Source organism: Rhamphochromis longiceps, linkage group LG20 (assembly GCF_057381845.1).
Source record: "Rhamphochromis longiceps isolate RC_006_pf linkage group LG20, R_longiceps_female_GT1.1, whole genome shotgun sequence".
NCBI classification, from domain to species: domain Eukaryota; kingdom Metazoa; phylum Chordata; class Actinopteri; order Cichliformes; family Cichlidae; genus Rhamphochromis; species Rhamphochromis longiceps.
In genome coordinates, this window is record NC_140576.1 from 32,907,381 (window position 1) to 32,933,641 (window position 26,261).

Below are 26,261 nucleotides of genomic sequence, written 5' to 3' on the forward strand. Positions count from 1 at the left end.
TATAAAAGAAACCTCATGTCAATTTTGGATAAGCTTTTAACATCTGTCCACAGAGTCACGAAGGAAATTGAGCTTATCCCAGCTGTTGAGCTGTTGCTAGTGAGAGGCAGGGTACAACACGAACAGGTCACCACTCTACAGCCAATTGAAAATAACCGAAGTTATTCTAAATTTCCTCACAGTCTTTGGCCTGTGAGAGGAAGCCAGAGGTCCAGCAAAGAACCCTAACAGGCGCAGGTAGAACTTGCAAACTCCAGAAAAGCCCCAGACCATGTTCAATCCCAGGACTTTCCTGCTATAAGGTAACACTGCTAACCACCACACCACCATGCTGCTCACACAATAATGAATAAAAAACTGCACACATTACATTTCTGAAATTTCATGAATTTTCATCTAACATGTGCCAGAGTGTACTCATTCTCATATGACCCATTAGATTCTGAATTCCCATTCCCATGAAAATTTTCACCATCTCCATCTTGATATTTTTTTAAGGAGTGGGTTTAACTGTGAAAACTGCATACTTATTGGTTAATGACTTGTCAGTCACACTGGTGGCCATTAAACATGAATGCAGGGTTAAAGAACTTTTTCCCTGGCTACACGTAAAACCACAAAGCTAAATCCATCCTTACTTTTACAAAACTAAATTATCTCAGTATATTTAAGTACATTCCATAGATGGTATAATATATAAGTAACGAAAAAGCAGTTGGATGTGGTGTGGTGGTTGGCATCTCACACACTGTGGTTGAAACTAATTTTGTGCCATCTGAAAACTTGAAGGTCATGCTTTTTTTTCCAGGTAAGGCGGGCATGCTAATTTGTGCAGCTTTCATCAGGTCAGATTAGTAAATAGAAATCTCTCTTCATTCTTGTTGCTCTTCAGCAAAAATCTTTTTTCTTCTTATTAAAGGCGGACATTTATTTAGTATCTGCACAGAATTTTCTTGCATGATAAATGAAATTCACGTGTTTTTTTCACGTGTTTTGAAAGTATTTTACTTTGCCGTTTACCACAAACAGAGCAGTACTGCATTTTTTTGTTCATTCATTCTCAGCAGAAATAGGCTGTCATGTGAATGAATTGCTAGGTGATGATGGCATTTTCTTTATCCTCTGAAACAAGAAAAGCAAAAATGTTGATTCATGTGTGGTTGCCTTTTCTATAGGTTGTAATGGCTTTTCCCTCTCAGAGCCAAATCACACAAAATATCATTAAAATATGATTTTATACATTTCAAAGAACTTAAAACGATGTGAGGTAGGCCAGGGTTATTCACTTCAATCAACGATGTGTAAAAGTTGAACTCAGGAAAATGTCCAAAATCAAAGAGGAATAAAGGAATATTCTAACTCAGGCTCTGTGGAAACTATTAGACTATCTCTGTATAGTCTAATAGTTTCCACATAGCTGTTTTTATAAAATGAAATTTTAGTTTTTTCCCTGTTTTATTGGATGGCAAATGCAGTGTGGTATTTAAAACACAAGGAATGGTGTAAACATGCTATGAAACAACCACAGGGGGGTTTAAAATTGTCATTTTTAAGCGATTCTCAAATGACGTGAACAACAGCCTATGAGAGGATGATATTTTGGAAATTAATGACACAGTAGAGACAAAATTTATTTCAAGTGCAACTTCAGAGGGAACAGGCTGACCTGATGAATTAGACCAAAACAAAGAAGATTATATATCACCACTCCGAGATAACGCGCATATTCATTAAATAGCTCTAAGTCAGTAATCTGACATGAGTTACATTGTCAGCCAGTGTTGTTTGGTGCAGGAAAAACTGTGCAGCTATATCTCTATGAACAGCAAACTGTTTGAGTTAAAAGAAGATGTGCAAGTCGTGTCATTTGTAATTGTTATGTCGTACGAGTAATGGCCAAACACAGGTTTCAGTGGCCTTTTATCTAACGGGCATTTATTTGAAATTCAAGCGGTGGTAAACATGTTGAATCCTGCTCTCTAACGTTTGTGCTATGTGTTGAAACAATAATAATACCTTCTGTTAATGAATCTGATCCCAAAATCATTTGCAGAGAGATTATCTGCCACTGCAGCTTGATTTGTTTCCGACTGTGTTCAGGCTCTAGATTGACTGTTTACTAGATAATAAATATCCTGCCACAGAGTCAATTTTAGGTAAACTGCATATGTCTCGAATTACATGAATTTCATTAACCCTCCTCTCGTGTTAGGGTCGGCGCCGACCCATTTTAAATTTCAAATGCATAAAAAAATCACATACATTTGTTTATTGTATCAAGGCTTTTTGACTTTGTCAGGAACCTCTATTTCTACAAAATAAAACAAAAAAAAATATTTTTACTAAATTATAAAATGCCCTAGTTGAAATTATGACCTTTGTGTTGTTAGGGTCGGTTTCGACCCAGGTATAATATTATGAGTATAAAGCAATAATTAAAGCCAAAACTGAAATCATAAGTGCACTGTCAGCTAAAACACTTACAGCAAGCGTCTCTCCTAATCATATGAGCTTTAGGGGATTCTTATTTTGCATGTTTTTTGCAGTATACCCACACAAAAACAAAACAAAATAAACACGGGCATGTGAGGTGAATTCACTATTTGAGTGGCCATTTGACTTCCAGAGTGCACATTTACAATTTGCAGCATACAAAAAATGAGAAGAAGATTCACAGTGAGCTAAGTTCAGGATCATATTTTTGGTGAAAATGAAGGAGAGGACACAGAGCAGCATAGCGATTCAGATGGGCAGGTTTCTACGGAGGAAGGCAATGTGGACTATCATCCAGAAGACACAGACACATCTGATCAGAGGTGGAGGTCGCTGGTGCTGAAGCTACTCCTGCTGAAAGATTCAAGTCCAAAAATGGTACAATCTTTTGGAGCTCAGTACCTCATGATGTACATGGCAGGGCAGCTTCTGCAAATGTCATCAAAATGACCCCTGGAATCACAAGGTTTGCTCTGACCAAAGTCAGTGACACCAAGAGATGTTTTAAGATATTTATGCCATTGTCATCAAGAATCAAAGAATCATCATTACTATGATAAACCTTGAAGGGAAAAAAAATCCATGGCGACATGATGAGGAATACCTGGATGCTTTCATTGGTGTTCTTCTTCTTGCTGGAGTGTACAGATGCTGCAATGAGGCCACTGATCGTCTATGGGATGCATCGACAGGCAGAAACATTTTCTGGGTAACAATGTCACTTCACACATTTGATATCATTTTGATTCAAGAGTCCTCAGATTTGACAACAGAGAGACCAGACCGAGGTCTGACAAGCTCGCTCCCATCAGGGATGTCTGGGAGAGATGAGTGCAGCTTCTTCCACTGATGTTCATCCCAGGGCCTAGTGGATGAACGTCTTGTCCACTTTTTGAGGAAAATGCCCCTTCCGGCAATATATACCCAGTAAGCCAGGGAAAAGCGGCAGAAAAATCTGGGAAGCCTGTGATGCAAAAACCAACTATGCCTGGAATGTACAGATTTTCACAGTCAAAGCTGTGAGTGGCACCCCTGAGAAGAAACAATGAAAATGTGTGGTCCTCCATATGACCACTGGACTGCAGGATCACAATATCAGCTGTGATATTTTATTTTATTTTTTACCAGATATGACCTCGGACAAGAACTTCACAAAGGAAACTGAGGTGAAGCTGTATCATTGGGAAGTGATAAAAAGCCCACAATTACCCACGGCTATAACCAAAACAAAGGAGGAGTGGACTTTTTCTTTTTTTCAGTTTATATTAAAGGTCTACTGCTGAAAAAAACAAACTTTTTTGTCTTTTCTTGATGTAAATGTCTATGGGTCGGAATTGACCTGTAACACCATAGATGTCATTTTAGTTATTAATCTTAAAATGAAAAAAATCAATAAAACAGATTTATTTAAGAGATGTGTCCTATACCCCTCAGTAATACTCAGGTAACACAGAAAACTTTTATTTATTAATATGATTCTCTTGAGGTTAATTTTACAATTTTTTTTTTATTGAAATCGAGGGGTATAGTGACAAAAAAAGACCCAGAGGCCCACGCCAAAAGTATTAAAACCAAGATTTTCATGGATAAGGAAGCCTAACAAGGTAACCAAGAGATGAGAAACAAATTGGATGAGAACTTATTGTTTTTTAGCATATTTTATAGCTGATTTAATTCACGGGTCAAAACCGACCCGCTAACATAAGAGATGATAACAGAAAGCTAACACGAGAGGAAGGTTAAACAGCAGACAGAAGGCCATCCTGAGAACTTTACACTCCAAATCCACTCCAAATGGTAATTTTATGTTTGTGTAGCTGTGGGACAAAACTGCTGCAGAAAAGAGGATTTAAGGAACACAAGTTGTTGCTTTGCTCAAAGCTATGGTGGCAGGTGTGCTGTGTTGAATTTCAAACCTAATTCTGACCTTTACCGGCATTTCAGAGGACAATATTGAGATGTGATTGAATATACTGTCTCTAAATAGTGTAGCACTTTAAGAAGATTGTTTTCAGCACTTGGGTTTAGATATGCAGAGCACTATTCACTTTGATTGTATCCATTGGGACACATAACCCCTGAACTGAATTATAACTCAGCATTAACCCGAGTAAAACAAAACACGAGCTTCTTCTAAACGTAAAAAAATCATCAGAGGTGTGAGAAAAACCTTTACAAAACAGTATTTTTCATAGTTTTTTTTTTCCAGTACGGGTCTCTTTTTATAGCTTCACACAATAACAAAGAACGGTGCACATTTTAAACATTTCTGTATGCTACTCTAAGATTTCCTTCCTTATTGAGCATCAAAGTAAAGCAAAGTGCAGACATTGCAAAAGACCTTTAGTTCCTTCTTCTATACTGCCCAGCAGATTTTTCTTCTTTTACGTTCTACAAGCATTCAATTGACAGTTTGTTTAATGCTCCTCCTGGACACAGCTTTCACCAGGCATAGAAAACAATGTGTATGGCCTATAACAAGCAGCAGCTTATACTTGTTATGTGAGGAGTTTGGAGAGCATATGGGAAAACTGGCTCTTAATTTCTATTTTTACGCCCATCTTAGCAGAAGAAAGAATAATTTTCAAATGGCCCAATTGCATTATTTTATTGATATACAAATAGCAGTAAGAAAAGTCTACAAATATAGATTTTAGAATTGTGATAGCTACTCTGTCATGTGCTTTATTCAATTGGGACAGCAGTACATTTCTGAGACTAAGTGATATGTTCCCCGCATAAATGAAACATAGCATCTTGACCACTGAAAGTACTTTACATTGTAAGCTGCATCATCTGATTCACACCCTGATTCCTTCTGAACATTTTAAACACGATCCAACTTAGAGTCCCAGTCATGGAGCCGAAAAACCTTGAAGGCATAGGGATCTTCACTGGCTCCCCGTCAAATACCGTATCGGTTTTAAAATCCTTTTGTATACTCTCAAAATTCCAAATAACATGGCACCTAGTTACCTAACTGACCTCCTTGACTTGTATAGCCCTAAGAGAGCGCTTAGATCCTCTAACCAACTGCTATTAGTGCAACCTAGGCCTCGACTAAAGACCAGAGGAGACCGTGCTTTTGCTATCGCCACACCCAAACTTTGGAATAATCTTCCACCTGATCTCAGCATGTCAGAATCCATTAAATCGTTTAAATCATGCTTTAAAACCCACCTGTTCAATCTAGCCTTTGAAGCGAATTAGTTCGGACTTCCACCCGGTCTGTATTCCATAACTGTAATTGTTACTGTAACTATTACTGTATTTTCTTTTCTTTGTCTATTGTTTTAATCCGCACTACGGCACTTGTGCGAAGCACTTTGATGTACTGTGGTCTTTTTAAATGTGCTATAGAAATAAATTTTGATTGATTGATTGATTGATAGGAAGAACGTGCAATGTGTACACAGAAAGGCCTGGAAAAGACTGGACCCAGAACCTTCTTGTTGTAAGGCGACAGAGCCTAGGGCTGTACCACCGTGCCTCCCAAGTATGTTTTTAAAAACAAAGCACATTCAAATTTTATTTTACTTGACATACTCACACTGTGCTAATGGAAACAATTAGTCTGACCTGTAAAATCAAAAACAATATTCTTACTGGTTACATAACAAACTCATTTTTAGCCTATGCTCTTTGATGTCATGACTGAGACACCTCATCAATATTATATAAAGCCATCTAATCAGCAGTTGAAATTTGAAATGTCCACGTCTAGTTTTTTAAGAGATTTACGTGCTGTTAAATAATTGAATTACATGGTAAGGGTCTTAGCAGACAGTCAGTTAGCATATTCTTGATGCCAGAGACTCAAATGAAATATAGGTAAGTTCCTTTATTGAAGGTGACTTTTCTGTCCTTGAACCTTCAAGACACCGTATGACAGTACAGCGGTATGACGTTAGGCTTAAAACGTGTTACATACATTTACATCCTTGACTGAATCCAAAAAGGACAATCCCGTGGTGTTTTTAAAAAAGTGTTAATTCCTTATAATCTTCTCCTCTCTATGACTGGAGGCATCACTCAGTTCTTGAATAAGTAAACAGCTTTGGAGATAAGACAGCTACGTGCTTCAGGTAGCAAGAGATGAAGATGAGGGTTACATGAGTCATGAGTAGTATCTAAATCTTTGTGTTGTCTGACTCAATTTGAAGGGGGGGTGAATACAATAGCAGGAATAAAGGAACTTGTTAATGCAATACAATTCAACTGCTCTACAATAAACACTACCATAGAGAAGCTCATTCATTTGAGAATATAAGAGTAGCCATGACCTTCCCCTGGATTGTCAACTACTTGACAGACTGTGGGGTCGTCTGACTAGGCAGAGCTCTGTCTGATTGAGAAAGTGAGCAATACAGGAGCTTCACAGAGCACACAGTGTGCTGTGCCCATCCCCGTTCACCTTTTATACCTCAGACTTTTAGTGTTACTCAGGGCCATGCTATTTGCAGAAGGTTCTCTGATGGCTCTTTAGTTGTAGGATGCATAAGTGTGGGAGGGTTCGGAGGTGGAGTACAGGGCACTAGTATTGGATGATTTTGAGGAGTGGTCTGGGGAAAATCGTCTGCTCTGAACATGGATAAGACCAGGGAGAGGGTGATTGTCTTCAGAAGGAAAAGGATGTCTACATAGTTGTTGTGTATTCTGGGAGGCGATGTTAATGTGGCAAAGGACTACAAGTACCTAGGCATCCACTTTAACAACAGATGAAAGTGTAAGAACACCGAAGCTGTGAGGCAGTGGTGTCAAACATATGACCCAGACATCAGAAACAACCCACAAAAAAAGGTTGTATCTGGCCTTGGATGATTTCTTTTTACATTTTTTAATGAAATGCACTGCTGTTTATTTTGTGCCGCTGCTACCCCATTGTTTGGTCTGTGATAATATATCAAGCATAACTCAAGCTTGGTGGATCTAAATTAGATGTTAGTGTCATGACTTGAAATTATATACTGCCTTTATAAGATGTTATATGTGCATAAATGCTACAAATGGGTCACTTTAGGCAGTTGCCTGGCAACATGATGACATGAAAATCTGATATTGATACCTTCAAAATTCTTTTTTTTTAAATCTAAAGAACAGAGGAGTTTGGTTTTACTGGTCTGGCCCAGTAAAGAAAATGCAGTATAGAAAAGATATCAACTTAAATTAACTTAGTGTGCTATTAACACACCAAATTGTTAAGAAACTGAGATCTACATGTGTAGAAAAATTGTAAAGTGTTTGATTTTGCGTGACCAGTGGAGTTTAACTTCCTACAGTCATCTGGAGAAGCAGCATCAGAGCCGGCAACACCAATAGACTTAAGAAACTGACCAAGAAGGCTGTCTTTTTGATGACTCAAAGCCAGATGCATTTGCAGTTGTGGCGGAGAAGAACACTAACAAGCTGTTATCCGTCACGGATAATCCTAAAAAACCTTATCCACTGCTTACGGCGAAGCACAGCTCAGTACAGCTAAAGACATGTGTCAGACAGAGAATATATAGTACTCGTCAAGCTTATGATGCTATTGTATTTCGTGCACTATTATTTAAGAAAACAAATAGATGGACTACTCATTAAGCCATTTTACTGTCTATGCTACAGGTATGTTATTTTATTGGGCCATTTTGCTTTTTCGAGATGCTCTGTTTTGTTAATGGTCTGGTGTTTTCTCTTCAGCTACTGTGACAGAATAATCTCCCAATATGGAGATGCAGAAAGTATGTCTGTGTCACTAAACTGTTTTTGAATAGTGTGCATTATATTGTAGAATTGTTCCTGGAGTCAAAATTACAATCCTCATTGCTTTAAAAAAAATCTAAGAAAATTCAAAGATGAAATGACCTATTCTAAAAGCCTGCAGTTTATCTCTCTGCTCAAAAATCAGCTGCAGCCAGCCAGCCTTCCAATGTTCATTGTTAGAAATGGTGCCAGGTCACTTGTGAGATTTGAAGGCTTTGATTTCCTCCTTGGTGGAGTAAAGACTCACCACCGCACAGCTGTTGTCATGGCATCAGTCTGTAAAATACTTGACTGTTGTGAAGGAAAAATACCACATTACCACCTAACTTTGAAAATGAGTACATGGCAAAATATTCTGAAGATTGTTTTTACAATTCTGCAGTAGTGAGGCAGCTTTAGCGTCATTTGAGTAATAGTAATGTTGATGGCAAACCAGATTTAAAGCAGGTATAACACACATTCATGACTAACTATGTGTTCATAAACCCACAGAGAATTACACCTGACTCTGCAGTTCCCTTAGGCTTCGCTGAGCTTTATGATGCACTTCAGTTCGTTGCTTATTTGGTTCACAACTCTGCAGATTTGGTTCACTCTTGCAGCTGTCATCTGTGCCATTCTCCCCCAATAGCAGATGGTAGCTTTTAGTGAAGAAACTCTAATATCCCACTTTGCACTACCTAACCAGCACCAGATGGCAAACAGAGATTTTGTGACCAGTCTGGTAGTCCATCGGCTATCATCTGATGATTCGGCCTCTGGGGGCAACAGCCAAAAATCTCTGGAAGGTGAACATCTTGCATGTGAGTTTTTCATTTATTTTTATTAATGCGGATAAAATTTGCTTTCTTACTCACAAATTGTGTTGCAGCGAAAGCCAGCTAAAACGTGATTGGTGTAGACTACAAGTGGGATACAAGTGCAAAGTGTATCATTTATCAGAAACACCCAATAGAAGTTCATCAAATATTACGTTTGCTAACAAGTTCCGAGATCTATTAAAATGTGTTGTGCTTATTGAGAGATTCTTTATTATAAAAAAAGAGCAAAATTAACTTATTATTATAAATTCCACCTGTTGATGTTCACCAGAATAATTCTGTGATGCCTCCCTCATCTAAACAAACTACCTCAGCACTTCTTATCCTTATTTAACCTTTCATTTTTGTTTCTGTAACTCGATTATTAATGGAATCATTTCCAATTGTATCAGCTTTAGAAAATTTTTCGATATTTACTACCTTAAAATGTGGCACTGTTCAATCAAAGCATGAATGTTCGGCGGATTCCTTTGCCAGCATACTCTAATCAGATCTGCTAATCTTGGTCTTTAATACCATTGCATTATACATTAGCCGAATCAAAGTAATGGTCATTAAATAATAACATGTTTTGCCTTCCTCAAATCCAGACAAGATATGCATGAATGTGTGTATAGAACCTCAGTCTAAACTGAGTTCCAAACAATTTCATAGGCATCAAACAAGGCTGCTGTGAAATTTGTAATTTCATGCTGTGCACATAGGCAGAATATGTGAATACTGTATGCAAATAAGCTTGGAAGAGAATTGCTAGTTTGTTGGGCTTAAAGATTGCAAAGCCACGTTTGCATGCAGTGCAATTTTTCAGAGCACCTCTGTGCCTGCAACATGTCTCATTCTGATTTCTGAATAGCAAATGAAAAGCTCATTTGGTGAGGCTCAGAGGCTGGGGTTAGGGTCACGGGGGCTTCACGGGGGAACTCAAAGTCGCTCTATATGATGAGATTTCAGTTGGTTCATTACTCACATTGCTACCTTTGTATTTCAGGCAGCTGTCAGTATCCAGTGGGACTGAGTGCTGAGGAGAGGATGCTAGATATTTTTGGCAAGGCATTTCTCAGGAATCGGAAAGCAAGAATGGAAGAGCTAAATAACAATATGTCCATCAGTTCCAGGAGGGGTTTATAGAACTGTGAATATTTGTGAAGTCTCCATGATTTACCATGTCAGAGAGCAGAACATACAGAGAGTTTTGTCTATATTGCATTATATACCACTGTTCTTTGCTTCTATTTCAGGCTTTACAAAGATATACAAATACATTCTTAACACATGAGACATGCTGCCTTTGTCATGGTTATACATCTATTACATTTTCTATAAATCAGAAAGAAACAAAGCAAATACCCCTGCTAAACCAATGAAAAAAAATAATGTTTAGCATCTGTTTATCTAAAAAAAAATGTTTAAAAGACTGTGAAATCCAGGTTGTGTACTGTGTGGGCTCACACAGACACCTGAATTGGAGTGGGAGTAGAGCAGCCGCAGAGGATTGTCCCCACAGAATAAATCAATATTCTGTGTTTTTTTTTTATTACATTTCGACAGTATATACACTTCATGTTTCTATATAGGCTATTTTTGAAATTATATTATAAATCTTATTGCAATATGATTTAGCTGATATAGTTGGAAATCTTGTGTTAAATACACATATAAAACGGACGATTTTGGGTAAAACAGCTCCGTCGTCTTCCGCTTGACTCCCTCTGGATGACTTGATGATAATAACCACAGATGACATGCCCAGCTCTCAGGATATTGTACTTTTCCTCTGAATGCATTTGTGAGCAAGACAGGCCGCATTTCATAAGGAAAGAAGCTGCGCATTAATGGTAATGTGGATGCCACGACAAAGATGAATTGCCATTGTCTCTTCATCTGTCTCCTGTGAAACCCGGAACCCTTGAGGTAGGTGGGTGGTAGAAGTTGAGGTGGGGGTGAGGTGGGTACTTACTGACATGGGACTCAGTAATGACTCAAGTCAAAAGTGCATTAATGGCTTTGATGGACAATAAGACTAAAAGTTGTGAAAGGTGGTGAATACATCAGCCAGCCTGAAAAGACCAACATTCAGACAATCTGGAGATGGATATATGAGGAAATAGCAATAGCATTCAAACGATGACCTTTAAGACTACGCCAAAGCTGAACAGGATGCAGCCGAGTAAAAGTGGAGCTCGATGTTTGTCCTTAAGCAGCCTAACAACTTTCTAAACTACAGGCCAGAGTTTAACAACTAATTTCCAATTCCTTGCGCTGCATATCATCGATGAAAACCATCTCCTACTTGCTCAAATGACACACATTTAATCTTAAAAATGTAAAACTAAATCTGAATTTTAAAGAGCTGTTATCCAAAGATGCAAACAGGCCCTCTAATTTCTTGCCCTGTGACTGTGTTTCCACATGGTGTCACAGACCTAATTGCAGCGTGCTGTGAATGTCTGCAGCAGGTCCTCGACATGATGAGCTTAGAGTGTACTGACACACTGAGCATCTCGACGACACTCTTTCAACTTGAGCTGATTGCAGTGATCATGTCTCAGCTGTAATCTCATACATATTACCAATTTATTTTTTACTTTAACAGATCTTCGCAACGCGCCGAGATAAAAACTTATGCAACACTGTAGCAAGTGTCATTGTTCCAGTGTCGTCTTTAAAAAATTAACTCTCGATAGTTTTGCAGCATTTATTTTGTTCCAGCACAAGTGATTCTAATGAACTGATCAATTCTGAATCTCACAGGCTTTGCCCCTAAACATTTTTTGTAAATAAAACCACGTGTGCCTGTTTGAGGTGGTGGGAAAAGTGATACAGTATATATACTTTACTTGGTGTTATGTATCAATACAAAGACACTAAATGTTGATTTAAAAATATATATATATTAAAATAAGGGAATACCAGGAACAAGAGGGCTCATCTCTTGCATCACCATCCTGACATAACCAGCAAACTTACATTAGCTCAAAAGCAAAACCCTTCAAAACTGGACACACTTAGCTTGACAAAGCTAACTCCTAATTCAGAGCAAGGAAATGGCTCAGTCACACAAGTTGAAGAAGACGACAACCTCTCTGCATCTACAACAAATAAAAAAACAAAACAATAAAATTGGTTGCTGCCTCGAGAGTTGAATCGAATTGTTTTGCAAATACATTTGTGCCATTTCTCTAAAATTAGAAATATCCTGTCTCAGAGTGACGCTGAAAAACTAGTTCATGCATTTATTACTTCTCGGCTGGACTACTGTAAGTCATTATTATCAGGATGTCCTAAAAACTCCCTGAAAGCCTTCAGTTAATCCAAAATGCTTCATGGTAAGAGAACTGACAGGGACTAGAAAGAGAGAGAATATTTCTCCTGTTTTGGCTTCCCTTCATCGGCTTCCTGTTACATCCAGAATTGAATTCAAAATCCTGCTCCTCACATACAAGGTCTTAAATAATCAGGCCCCATCTTATCTTAATGACCTTATAGTGCCATATCACCCCATTAGAGCACTTCACTCTCGTACTGCAGGATTACTTGTTGCTCCTAGAGTATTTAAAAGTAGAATGGGAGGGAGAGCCTTCAGTTTTCGGGCCCCTCTTCTATGGAACCAGCTTCCAGTTTGGATTCGGGAGACAGACACTATCTCTACTTTTAAGATTAGGCTTAAAACTTTCCTTTTTTCTAAAGCATATAATTAGGGCTGGATCAGGTGACCCTGAATCCTCCCTTAGTTATGCTGTAATATGTGTATGCTGCTGAGGGATTCCCATGATGCATTGAGTATTTCTTCTACAGTCACCCTTTTCACTCACTATATGTTTATACACCTCTCTGCATTGAATCATTAGCTATTATTAGTTTCTTGCTATCTTCCACATCCTGTCTTTTGTCCTGTCTTCCCTCTCGCACCCCAACCCAGTCGCGGTAGATGGCCACCCCTCCCTGAGCCTGGTTCTGCTGGAGGTTTCTTCTTGTTAAAAGGGATTTTTTCCTTCCTACTGTTGCCATAGTCCTTGCTCATGGGGTGGGGGGGATCATATGATTGTTATGGTTTTCTTTGTTTTCTTTGAATCATAGTAGGGTTTTTATCCTACCCTACAATATTATTTCCCTATAAAATAGGAAGGTTGCAGGCAAATACAACAGTTAAAGCCAAATTTCTCTTAAATGTCTGTTGCTGATAATTGATTTTCAATGATTAATCACTTGTAATTGCTGAATAATCAGAAAAATGCATGAAATTGTCAATTTCAGCCCAATCAATTGCAGACTGATAACAGCATGACTCTGTCTTATGGCTACATTTAAGTTTTAGTGAGAGTGTTTGTATGCTTGATATTTTCATTTTGCAGCAAAAAACAATCATTATGAGTAAACAGGTTGCTGGTTCTTTTCTTTTTTACATCCACAGGGTTGTGCATCATGAATTCATCCATAGTCTCAGTCTCCCATTGCAGAGTGATACTATGTTCTGAACATCCATTGCATCCATTTGAGTTCCCATTATGAACTGGCACACTGAGCATTGCCAGTTCAAAAAAACAAATTTCATGATCACAAGAGTATAAGATAGAACAAGTGGTATAGTTTAATATTGTAATGCCAAGTGTATCATACTTGAGTTTTTGTGAGTTCTCTAGTCATCATGAAATGGCACAGGAATAAATTGCACAAAAATGCCTGTTATAACTAATATAACACAAAAAAGTCATATATGCTTTTTTGTCAAAAGATTCAGTAAATACTGTAATACAATTTTAAAAAATCTAAATTTGTGGCAATTGTTTCATGGGTTAGGCTTAGAAACAAAATATGCAGCCATGCCCATTGATCAACATTTTTCTGATAAATGTTGGGTAATCATTAGTTTGCAAGTTTATGTAAGGTCATATTTTTACAATTTTCAAATATTTAAAAAGGCTTATCCAACTAGTTCTCATAACATTTTTATTTTCTCTCAGTTGATGAGTGTGGTAGTACATGACGTACAACTACTACCGCTGCTCAATGCTCGTGGATTGTTAAGTTGAGGTTGGTGGTGCTCTGACTTTCTGAGTTGGAAATCCATCTTGAGGGGGCATTTTGAATTAATATTCCAACTGGGAACTCAAAAATTCGGACTTCTGATGTTAAATAGAATGGACTAAAAGCTAAAATATGTGTTGTATGTAAGATTAAATAATGCTACGAGCAAACCGGTCAATTGAAAACTCTGCCAAGTAAAGCTACCATTACGTTAAAATACGTTTTTTGTTTAGCTTAGGGGAGCTCATATCACGGTTACAATACTAATTCAAATTCCTTTACAGCTTGAATAAATATCACTCAAAACTGAGAGCTGCTGAAGTCTGCCGACGATTTTCTGACACATAACTGCAGCATCACACAGGGCACAGCACCTACAGTATGTGAGAGTCTGATGGAACAGCATGATTTGGGATCTTTTAATGATGTGCCTTGAGAATACTTGAGCCATGCAAGTAAACATCTGAAACCTTTACTGCAATCTGTAAAAGATGGTCTACTTTAAAGGAAAGTATTCTTTGAATTTCAATAACAGATTACTCATTCTCCTAGGCTTGGCAATTACCCACACTTGTGTTTGAGAGCTCAAAGTGTCTTGTAACCATTCTGAAAATCAATACAGAAAAAAAAAGTTCAAAAGCAGTCATACATGGATTCCTGTAACGTTTTCAAATCCAACAATTAATCATTTTTCCTCCAAAAATAATTCAACCAAGAAAAAGAACTGAAGTTCTAAAGCTTGAGTCGATAGATTTGGCCGAAAGTTTAGCACAAAACCACTTTTCCCTTTTAAACCTACTCACTGGACTCCATTTGAAATAGAAAAAGGACACCTTTCTTTATAACAATCTTTTTAAAAAAATAATATTGCAATCCATCTAACCTTACACTATGGTTTGACATCCATCTTCCCAGAAAAGTAAATGTTATGCAAACTACTGTGCAGCAAGAGTATCGTATTTTTCAGACCATAAGGTGCACCGGATTATAAGACGCATTAAGCGAAACAAAACAGTCAGATAAGTCAAACTTTACTCAACTCATTCTTCTTGCTTCCTCCACATCCGTACCATTGATTCATTTGATTCATTAATGTTGAATTCTCTCGCAGCTGCTCTATTCCCACGTTGTTGCAGTATATTACGGTTTTTCTCAAATGCTGAAACACATTTCACAAACGTTTCCACCATGTTCCCCAATGTCTAAACACAGCACCCTTTTCTAAAGCTACATAAACACAACCACACCTTCCCACTGCAAAACTCAGACTTTCACACCAAAAGAGCAGCTCGAAGCTTTCAAAACTGTAAACACTATACACATCATTACACACTACAGCAAAACAATTGAAAACACAATACTCAATTTGTGAGAAGGTTCTTTGTTTCATAACTGCCAATGCATATTTTTAGAAACTATACAGTAACGGATCGTCGTAGATCTCTGCAGAGGATTAGGCATTTAGATTTGTGAGTTTCATATGAAGAGTATAAATCTATAGAAAATCCTGCATGTACGTACACTACTGTAACACAACTCAATGCAAAAGCAGAATCTATTGCACACAACAGTACTCCTGAAAACATGATCAGGGTGTGAAGTTTTTTTATTTACGTTATTCACACCACACACACACATCACAATCACTGTGTGGCAGGCATCATGTCGCTGAGCTGCATCGGGCCACATCACCTCATTCACATCGCAGGCTATATTGTCTCTTGCCAGGCACCGCGGGAAAAATGCCCTGGAATGGCGAATCCATCCTTGGAAGGCCTCCGCTGAGATGTCAACACAGGCCAGCTCCATTGCCCTTAGGAGGTTCTCTCTTGTGTATGTTTGTCTGTCATAAACCTTCCATCTCCACGATAGGAAGAACTCCTCTATAGGGTTCAGGAAAGGGGAGTAGGGTGGCAGACAGACGTTTAAAAAGTGGTCACTGTTGGTGGTGAACCGCTCGCTGATTTGGTTTGTTCTGTGGAAGCGGACATTGTCCCAAATGATTACATAAATGTGATGTGCGGGCCCAGGATAGTGTTGTTGGCGGTCCAGGAGGATGTCTTTTAGCTCCTCTGTGAAGGTGAAGAGACATTGGGTGTTGTAAGACCCAAGGACAGCATGCCGGTGGACAAGCCCCTCCAAACCCATGGCCGCACAAAGGGTAATATTACCCCCCGTTGGCCAGGGACCTCAGTGATGGCTCTTTGGCCAATGATGTTATGGCCTCTTTGCCTTCATTTCTGCAGGTTGAAGCCAGCCTCATCCAGGAAGAGGTACTCATGAGGTCTGGCCATCGCGTCCAACTGTAACATCCTCTGTGGAAATGTGAAAGTGCACAGGTGTTCAGAACAACAGTCAATCAGGTACCATAGTATTGTCCAGATGTAATGTAGGCCACTGAGCAACACAGTATGTCCACTAACTGTACTGTGAACATGGATGTATACTTACTTGCACATACTCGTAACGTAGGTCTTTGTGTCGCGCAGAGTTGCGCTCAAAGGGAACCCTGTAGACCTGTTTCATCCGCGTCTTTTTGCGTCGGAGAACTCGGTATATTGTGGCCAAGCTGACATCGTCAATGCTCTCAAAGTTGACATTATCGGCAATGACTTTGTCTCTGATCTCCCGGAGTCTGATGAGGTTGTTCCCACGAACCATATCCACAATGAGGGTTTCTTGTGCCGCTGTAAGTATGGCAACCCTCCCACCTCTATGTGGCATTCTTTCAACTCTAAAGAAAGAAACATGTGTTGTCAATTGACATGTGTTACAATACAGGCACAACTGATTTGAACTCCTCTTCCTCGTTGGCCTGCTCCTCTTCTTCCAGGACCAGCTCTTCTCCCTCCTCTGCATCGAATTCCTCTTCCCCTGACTCTGCCTTCATCCATTGTGTTTGTTTGGAATCTGCACTCTGAACTTGCTTTTATAAATGCAGGGCTCGCAAAATCGCTAGCCCGATGTCCCAGAGCTAGCGATATCTCCGGTCGGGCGACCAAACTCTATCTCAGCCCCGTCCGTCGGGTTATCATATAGCCCGACGGACGGGGCTGAGATAGATTTAGTGACTTTGTCGCTATATTTAGCGAGTTTTCAGACCCCCTTAGCGACTGTTTTTCTAAAAAGCGACTAGCAACAAATCTGGCAAATTTTTCTGGTATTATTGGAGACTCCGGGACGTCGGGCTAGCGATTTTGCAGGAAGCTAAAATATATAATGGAAACAATTTTTTTTTTCACTTGTGAAAGAAATCATAGAAATGTAAAATAAGATCAGAGAAGAGAGATTTTATTAGTCCCCCAGTAGTGGAAATTCGCATTATTACAGCAGCGGAGTGGACAGAGCAGGGATAAATAGATGTTGCATAACCTAACAACAATATTTAATAGAAAAAACAATAATAATAAAAAAAAATTACAACATTTTTAAGCTGTTGTGGAAACAACATCTTGCTCCAAACCTCAGGATGGATATTTCCCATGATAGCAGTTAATATCTTACCATCTGCACTGTGTGCTACTGACTTGAGCACACAATAACTCTGGTTAATTTCTAAATATTAATAGAAAAAGAATTTCAAAATTCTGAATTAAAAATGACTCATTTTTCTTTCAGGTCTACACTTATGACAGTAAATTAGGTACCAGTTTATTTAAACTGGAACCTCAGGAATCAGGAATTCAGTGTGAAAAAATAGCCGACTGCTTTAACCTGGCTCTTGTTTCAGGCTTCGTACAGTCATCAGCTGCTTAATTAGGCACACTTGTTCTGCTGCTTGTTTACATAAATATCTCATCAACAAATACATGGCAGAAACTTCGTGCATTTAGATATGCAGACATAGTCAAAAGGAAATTTAAGTGACTTTGGTTGTTGGTGCCAGATGGGCTAACCAAAGTATTTCAGAAACCTCTGCTCTGCTGGGATTTTCCCACACAACCATCTCTAGGGTTTACAGAGAATGGTTTGAAAAAGAGAAAATATCCAGTCAACAGCAGTACTGTGGGTGAAAATACCTTAATCATGCTGGAGGTCAGAGAACCATGGCCAGAATGCTTTGAGCTGATAGGAATGCAAGAATAAGTAAAATAAGCCTTGTACTCAAGGCATGTGGAAGAGTATCTCTGAATGCATCACTCAACATTTTGAACCTTGAACCAGATGGGCTACAGCTGCAGAAGACCACACTGAGTGCCAAATCTGTCAGTGAAGAACAGGAAACTACTGCTGCAATTCACACAGGCTCCCCAAAATCGAAAAATTTTGCTTGGTCTGATGACCTTCGATTTCTGCTTTGACATTCGAGGGTCAGGGTGAAAATTTCCAGCAGGAGAACACAAAGCTCTCAAACTGGTTTGTTGAACATGACAATTAGATCACTGCACTCAAATGGCCTCACCAGATCTTAGTCCAAAACAGGAACTTTGGGATGTGGCGGTTTCACAACAAACAGGATGTTAACTGACAAATTAGCAGCATCTGTGAGATGCTATCATGCCAATATGAAAAAACTACATACTTTGATCTGAGGTACAGTGTTTTCTGGAAAACAGCCCAAGCAGAGTCCTTAACCTCCTAAGACCCAATTTCTTGCAATCATTTTTAATTTCTCTTTGCTATTTGGCTTAATAATGTTAGAAAGAAACAACAATTGTGCCCCTTACAGCAGCGGTCCCCAACTTTTTTTGCACCACGGACCGGTTTATGCCTGACAATATTTTTACGGACCGGCCTTTAAGGTGTCGCGGATAAATACAACAAAATAAAACTAGTACCAGTACTGAAAAAAAAGAAGATTTATTCATAACACACGGGAAAAGACCCAGGAAAACAGAGTTAACGATAAAAACGATAACAAAATAACGCTGAAAACCGATAAAAACCCTGAAAACCATACATTTCACACCTGAGCCTCAACTCTCACGGCCCGGTACCAAACGGTTCATGGATTTTGATTACTGGAGCAATAATCTTAATGGTAAGTAAAGAAACGCTCCACCACAGGCAGTCACTTACAGCACACATTTTCACAGGTTTTTATTGCTTCCTGTGGTGTTCTCCTCTGATGGGGGCTAAAAATGTGACTTTAATACAATACGAGCCCAATTATACAGCACCTTCTGTTGAATTAAAACGTGTCAGAATTTGCATTTGGGTTTAACCTAATTCACCTTAATGTGGATGTTCTTGTTAAGCAGAAATGTAAATGAGAAAGTGAATAACTATCAAGACCTTTCTTGTTAGCGGTTTCGGCAAAGCCTCATGGAGACAGGCTTGTCAACTACTAAATCTCTGACACTGAAGGCTTTAGTCATCAGGCTGATAGCTATCCAACGTAAGTATATCCCTCCATTTGCGACGGCACTTCAATCTAACATGCCCCCAGGATCAATGACATCGCCTCTGTGACTCCCAATTTAGGTTAATATCAATTTGTCATATAGTAAGCAAGTCTGCTGTGTCTTCCTTCACCTGCTTAGGGTTAGAGCAACCTTGCTGTTGCCTCACCATATTACTAAATTAAAAATGTGAGTAAACAAATTCAGTGTTTGATCAAATACATTAAGCACTTCCCCGCACCAGATCTCTCTCTCATCTACTATCTTCTATCCCTGCATTGCACCACATGAAAAGAAGCAGGTTAGTTGAGTGGTGTCCAGAGCCCCGTCAGTTTCAACATCTAGATTTGGGCTTCGTTATTAGGAATCAATCCATCCTGTTGAAGTGTCCTTCAGCAACACATTGCATCCTAAACTCGCACGTCTCTAAAAAGAGAGCACAAAAGAGAACCTCCCCGTCGGGACCAATAACACATCGTCAGATCATTATTATTATAATTGCCAACCCAAGTGGGATCTGAGTCACACAATATGAAAACAATGTCAGTAACACTTGGATACCTTCATTGTGAAGCGTATTGGCTCAGCTTTCACTGACATAGCTGCAGTATTTACGTCGTGAGGTGCGTGCTGAGTGGATGGCAACACAAGCTCTGAGGTGTCCTACTGTATGTGCCAGGCTGTCATAACTTTATAATAAAATTAAAACATCCTGTGCAGAAATATCATGCTCGTGGTGAGATATCTTAAATGGCACAATAAAAAGGGAAATATCAGCTAATACCAGAATATCATATGATACAATACAGCCACATAAAAAGGATGGAAACTGAGAAAAGACACTGTGAAAGTCTAGCTTATTGTTAAGAGACAAGCAGCAGGAATGCAGGTCTGTTATGGCACAGAATGCAGTTATTTTCTGTACTGTTGAGAGCTAATTTCCTTTTGTTTTTCCACAGAGATATTTATAAGGGTAGATAACAGTGTATGCATGTGTTTCTATTGTTGTTTCAGACTGATAAACCGGCCAAGATCAGTTCAAACACTTGGAATGCTTTGAGGAGCCTCGCCTCAGTCCTTTTATCGCACTGTTTACCCCAACATGTTTTCTCAGGCTTTTCACAGCAATGTTTTACTAACATTGAGAACACTGAAATGTATTTGTACTTAGTTATGCAGAATAAACAATTTTAGCAGCTATGGGATGGATTGCTCTGAACCCTAATGGTGGTGACATTGTTCTAAGATACATTGTTAAGACACAGTGGATACAGATGCATCAGTGCCAACCTCCAAAGCTGAAACATTAAGCTTCCAGAAAAGGCTCAAAAATGTAAGTCCTTGTGGCCACTTGAGACTTGCTCAGAAAGCATAGACTCACATCTTAACATACCCCATTGCACAGCATTAAAAAGGATGTTTGCTGCCTAATGCAGATGGTTGGTGTGACAAAAGTGAACACTGGGAATAGGATGAGACTAAAATTCAGTGAGGTCTTTAGAACGACTTGGTCTTTGACAAATGTTTGTAAAGGCAGACTGCATCATTCGGTGCTTGGTTTTATACATTTGTGGCATTGGGACTGAACACACCTAAATTCAATGATTCCAATGTGTGGCTTAATCCAGCGGTCCCCAACCCCTGGGCCACGAACAAATCGTTTGGTACAGGGCCACGAGAGTTGAGGCTCGGGTGTGAAATTTATGGTTTTCAGGGTTTTTATTGTTAACTTTTTGTCCATGTAGTGTTCATGCACAACAAGCACACCATTTACTACCTCAATTCTGTATTTGCTAAGTAGGTAATAAACATCACTGTCAAGTCCTCTTTTCTTCTTTGTACCACATCCAAGGATGGACACTTTGTAGCACTGTTTAATCTTACCTGATCATTCACACCACCCCTTCACTTATCAGTCACTGAAATGCTCTGCATGTTTTTCCCCCAGTTTGGGATTTGTTTTTCAAAAATAGGGAAATGCTATTTTCTACTAATAACAAGTTTTTTGTTTAGTTTTTTTCCATTTTAAACATAACATTTCTTCCCAAATGAGCTATTTGTCAGAGGAAAAATTATAAGTATTACAGTTGTCTAAAACATTTTAATGTTAATATGTGGTAAAGATGCTATGTCGCAACATGAAGCTTGAAGTTACTGAATTATTTTGGAATTTAGTTATATTAGCAAATATTCTTACTTTGCACCTCATGAAATTTATAGGTCAAATCATATCAGGGTTTTGGGCTTATCCAGTTTTGAGTTCTTTTTTTAATTAAAATCCCTGCAGCTAAAATTTTCTAACTTTCTTAATAGTAGTATTTCCATTTAATTTGACAGAGATATTCATGTTCCCTCACATGATGAGCTCTGATAACTTTAGTGCTTGCACGTCATCACATTGAAACATCAAATAGCTCTCCAAATATTGCTAATTTTGAACATTTCCATATTTAATGTGAGCAGTATATATGAGAGAAAATAAATGTAACATGGACCCTTTAGTCTGTTACTGCAGTATGATCTAGAATATTTACGTTAATAGTGTGCCTCTTAATTTTAACCCAACATGCATATAGTAGGCTATTTTAAACTTATTTCACTCTTAGTGGCACAATGAGTCTATAGTTCACATCATGCTGTTCTTTTTAAATCATTATAGGTTTTATAGATTTTAATCTTAACCTAATTTTGAGGACATTTTGCTTTCTTGGCAAAACTGCCTGATTATTTGCTAATCCTCACAAAAATCCTAAAGAACACTAAGAGATGAGATCTAATCACTTCCGTTACATAATTCTGTGCAGTTCAGAAAACCTTCGCCGGTTTATAGACTGCATAAAAGTCAGACATGCAGAAAAACAGAGCAAATTTAAGATGCAAGTGTGGCCAGTGTACAGTGGTTTGTGTGTTTGACCCTGAGGAGGAAATGTGACTGATGATGCCCCTCAGATAGTGGTTATTTTAGTCTGATCAGCTTTTTCCATAGTCATGAATCAGATGATGGGATGAGAATAACAGAAAAGGAACTCTGCCGTGTGGAGGTTACAAAAGCTGCAAGAGAGGGAAACTTTCTTGCAGCTTGGCAGGAATCACAAAATATGTCCGGCAACAATTAAGTCTCCTGAGAAGTGAGCAGGAGGATGTGCTTATTCAGGGTCTCTCGGCTCGGACTCAAACCCAGTGATGGTACACAAGAAGAGATCCAGAGCAGACAATGAGGTCTCTTTGCAGCACACAGAATTTGCAAATATCAATCTGTCTATTCTCTGTAGCTGACTCCCAGGCTGCTGGGTTACAGTATGTTGTCTTTGGGTAATAATCGCGTGTTTTCACCTCAGAGCACCAGCGGAGACAGTGTTGAGGTGTAGCTTGGTCAAATTAAATTGAAATTGGTGGGGTGGTACAGCTTTACAGTGGGACACAGACAGAAACGGAGCCAGTAAATGAAGGATGAAGGTTTGTCTAGAAATCTATGTGTGTCTTGTGTGTGACAGGAGTGACAGTGAGACTGTGTGTGTGTGTGTGTGTGTGTGTGTGTGTGTGTGTGTGTGTGTGTGTGTGTGTGTGTGTGTGTGTGTGTGTGTGTGTGTGTGTGTGGGAGGATAGATGGGTGGGCTTTCACCCAGTTGGAGAGGGAGACGTATTGCTGCATTTTGAAGACAGTGTCTCCTCCATGCAGGATTGCTTCACTTGCAGTGTTGTATTTCTGGAAATCATCATATTTATTTTGCAGTATCATGTCAGCATATTTGCTTGATGTGTGAGTACGCAGCCTAGTTATTACAAAAGCAAATTTTCCTCTGATATTGAGATCGAACTGTGGAAACACCATGGAGAGTCCCTCTAAAATATTTCAACTACAGTTCAAACCAAAGGCTATCAATGATGTCAGTAAATGCAATACTTAAACTTATACGATCAAGAATAATAATTAAGACCTTGGTTTGATTGTGTCATTTAATTGGCTTACAAGTGTTTATATTTGCTTGTAGCCCTCTAGGTGGGGGTGGTAATCTCTGACGGCTTGGCTAGAGAGAACAATCTGTCTCCTTATAAGCATATTCAAATCTCCAAAGATCCATCACTGTCTATTGTTATTATTAGTTTTGGCATAAAAAACTAATTTAGCAATCACAGTTGGATAATTAAAAATCCAACTAAATCCATTCCCGCAGGAGTGAGTGCACTGGATGGCTGAGACTGCGTCGGGATGCATTTCATTTTCTGTGATGTGAACCTTTTAAAACCCTGGTTAATCTCTGTACATTGCTGGAAAAGTCTTTTTTCCTGTTTTGTTCTATTACACTGTTAAATAAAATCAGATTTTGACAGTGATCAACACAGAAGACCTGCTAAATACAATTTATCACAAACAATATCAAATACACTTTATTTATTCCAGAGTTGTCAAATTCTTTGGCAAAACAAATGATGTGTTTGAATAATTATTTATCCCCTTTAGTAATGCAGCACATACTAAACTGTGTCATATATTAAAAGTGACTTTTTTATATATAAATGGGAAGTTTTAAATGATTATAGTAAGCATTAAAACTCACGACAAACACGAGAGAAAATGCAAACTCCACAAAGAAAGGCCCCGGTCAGATGGAATCCAGGAGCCAATCCGGTCTTGAAGTCTGACGTCATTAGCCATGTCTGGGCCCAAAGTCCGCTGCAGGTCCCTAAGTCAGACGATCACTGCAGCATTACTGAGAGTTGAAAAACTGTCTAAATTCTTTCATCTGTAATAAAATGATCAGTGTTGCTGCTTTACCAGGTGTAACAATTAAGTTTAACATCCAGGCATTCATGAAAACAGAATTTATTAAATTTAACGGAGTTAGAAGTTAGCAGGAAGTTAGCTCGCTAGTTTCCACCTAGCATGTTCTGACAGAGAGATTTCTGAAAGAATTAAAATGTACAGCTCTGCTATCACTTCCAACATAAATGAGGACAGAAAACTAAACAGCAGTGATGTTTGTAGGGTTACTGAAGTTGGACTAGGTGGTATATAATGATATGCTACGCGATCGCTAGCGACACAGCTATATTAGCATAATATAAACACAGTGAAGCTGGAGGATAAACGCTAACTTTTTTCCACTCGATAAAAGTTAACGTGAGGGTTCCCGATGGAGGACAAATGCAATCGCATGGCAGGATGCTGTAAACGGACCAAACTTCAGTCAGGAGAACAACTGAGATAATCCATCCACAATACAAGGTTACCGGTAGTTATTAACATACTACTGCATGGCTGAGCTGTAGTTACATGTAAGGTTTTAAAAACTGAGCTTAAAAATGATTAGCGGTAATAAAAACCAAGAGAGGCCAACAGTGATCACCGACTGTTTTTAGGGGCTTGTTGAGATTAAATAGAACAAGATTCAACCCATTAAAACATGTTAAAAACACAATAGCCGAGAGTAGTTTGGGCCCGGAAGCAGGATTCATCATGTCATCACTCAAAGCCCAGATAGCGGCAACCACCATGTGGCCTATTGTTTTATTATATTGAAATTAAAAATAGTTTACAATTATATTATTCTGTTATTATATTTGTATTCATCACGACTTAATGCATAACAAAATATTGCTGTAACCTCAAAAGCTGAGGACCACTCATGAATTATGCAAAAACATACAGTGCAAATATATTTGCAAACATGTGAGCATATATGGATTGGATTATTTTCAGATAAGTATATGATTTTAACAACAACACCAACATGCTGCCCACTGAGTCCACCACCAGCTCCTTGCTCCAGCTGAACGTCAGCAAGACCAAGGAGCTGGTGATGGAGAGCATCCTCACACAGAACATGACATCGTGGTTTGGGAACAGCTGTGTGAAGGACCAAAAAGCTCTCCAGAGAGTGATCCGCACAGCAGAACGCTGCTGCAGGATTGCTCTCCCCCCGCTTCAGGACACCTACACCAGGAGATGCCGGACTAGAGCAGCGCAGATACTGAAGGACCCGTCCCATCCTGGCAACAAACTGTTCCAACTTCTGCAATCTGGTAGAAGGTTCCGCATCATCTGGGCAAGGACAGAGAGACTCAAGAGGAGCTTCTATCCCCAAGCCATCCGTGCCCTAAACACACACACCCGCCCTCTCACATCATCTATAATTGACTGAGACAGGACTCTTCCAGACACTAAACCAAGGCACAATGTACATTTCAATTCCTTTAATTTTAAATATGTTTATATTGTCTATCCTGTAAAATAGTCAGATGTCTATTCATATTAATGTACAGAATTCACCTGCTTGCTGCTACTACTGCACATTCACCCAATGTATATACACTACATATATATATATATATATATATATATATATATATATACATATACATATATATATATATATATATATATATACATATATATATATATATATATATATATATATATATATATATATATATATATATATATATATATATATATATATATATATATATATATATATATATATATATATATATATATATATATATATATATATAATGTTTTTCCTCTACACCCCCCCAATTTTTTTGCACATGTCGAGGAGCGTGTCAGGCTACATTTCACTGTGTGTTATACTTGTATAACTATGCATGTGACAAATAAAGAACCTTGACCTTGACCTTGAAATATTTAGAAAAAAACAAAAAAAACAAACAAACAAAAAACCCCATAATATTTAGTGTTGTTACCTAAGTACTAGTGCATAGTATAGCATAATTTCAGGAACAGAGTTGCAACTTTATAGTGATCTACCGGTACCTCAAACTGTCTGGATTCCGCCATTTGGTAAGGCATGTAATCCAAGCAATTATGAAA

At 38.6% G+C, this 26,261-nt stretch overlaps 1 protein-coding gene and 1 long non-coding RNA gene across 2 annotated transcripts; one reads left to right on the top strand and one right to left on the bottom strand.

Moving 5' to 3' along the window:
• The first annotated feature begins 181 nt into the window (after nt 1-181).
• LOC146645710 (uncharacterized) lies at nt 182-10,482 on the top strand. The gene is made up of 3 exons (XR_014909148.1): nt 182-302; nt 8,927-9,041; nt 10,048-10,482. It is a non-coding gene; the product is annotated as an uncharacterized LOC146645710 (long non-coding RNA).
• Nucleotides 10,483-15,260: 4,778 nt separating this feature from the next.
• On the bottom strand, nt 15,261-17,061 carry LOC146645711 (uncharacterized). The gene is made up of 2 exons (XM_085394880.1): nt 16,536-17,061; nt 15,261-16,399 (listed from the first exon to the last, which is right to left on the bottom strand). Exons 1-2 carry the CDS (start codon nt 16,941-16,943, stop codon nt 16,319-16,321), a joined length of 489 nt encoding a protein of 162 aa, XP_085251006.1. The 5' UTR covers nt 16,944-17,061; the 3' UTR covers nt 15,261-16,318.
• Between the last annotated feature and the right edge of the window lie 9,200 nt (nt 17,062-26,261).

Bases quoted from the DNA above. Each gene is read 5' to 3' on its own strand.
- LOC146645711 (XM_085394880.1), bottom strand. From the start codon at position 16,943: ATGCAGAGGAGGGAGAAGAGCTGGTCCTGGAAGAAGAGGAGCAGGCCA. The intron at 16,400-16,535 runs GTAAGTATACAT...ACATTTCCACAG, and splicing joins TACGTTACGAGTATGTGCAA to AGGATGTTACAGTTGGACGC.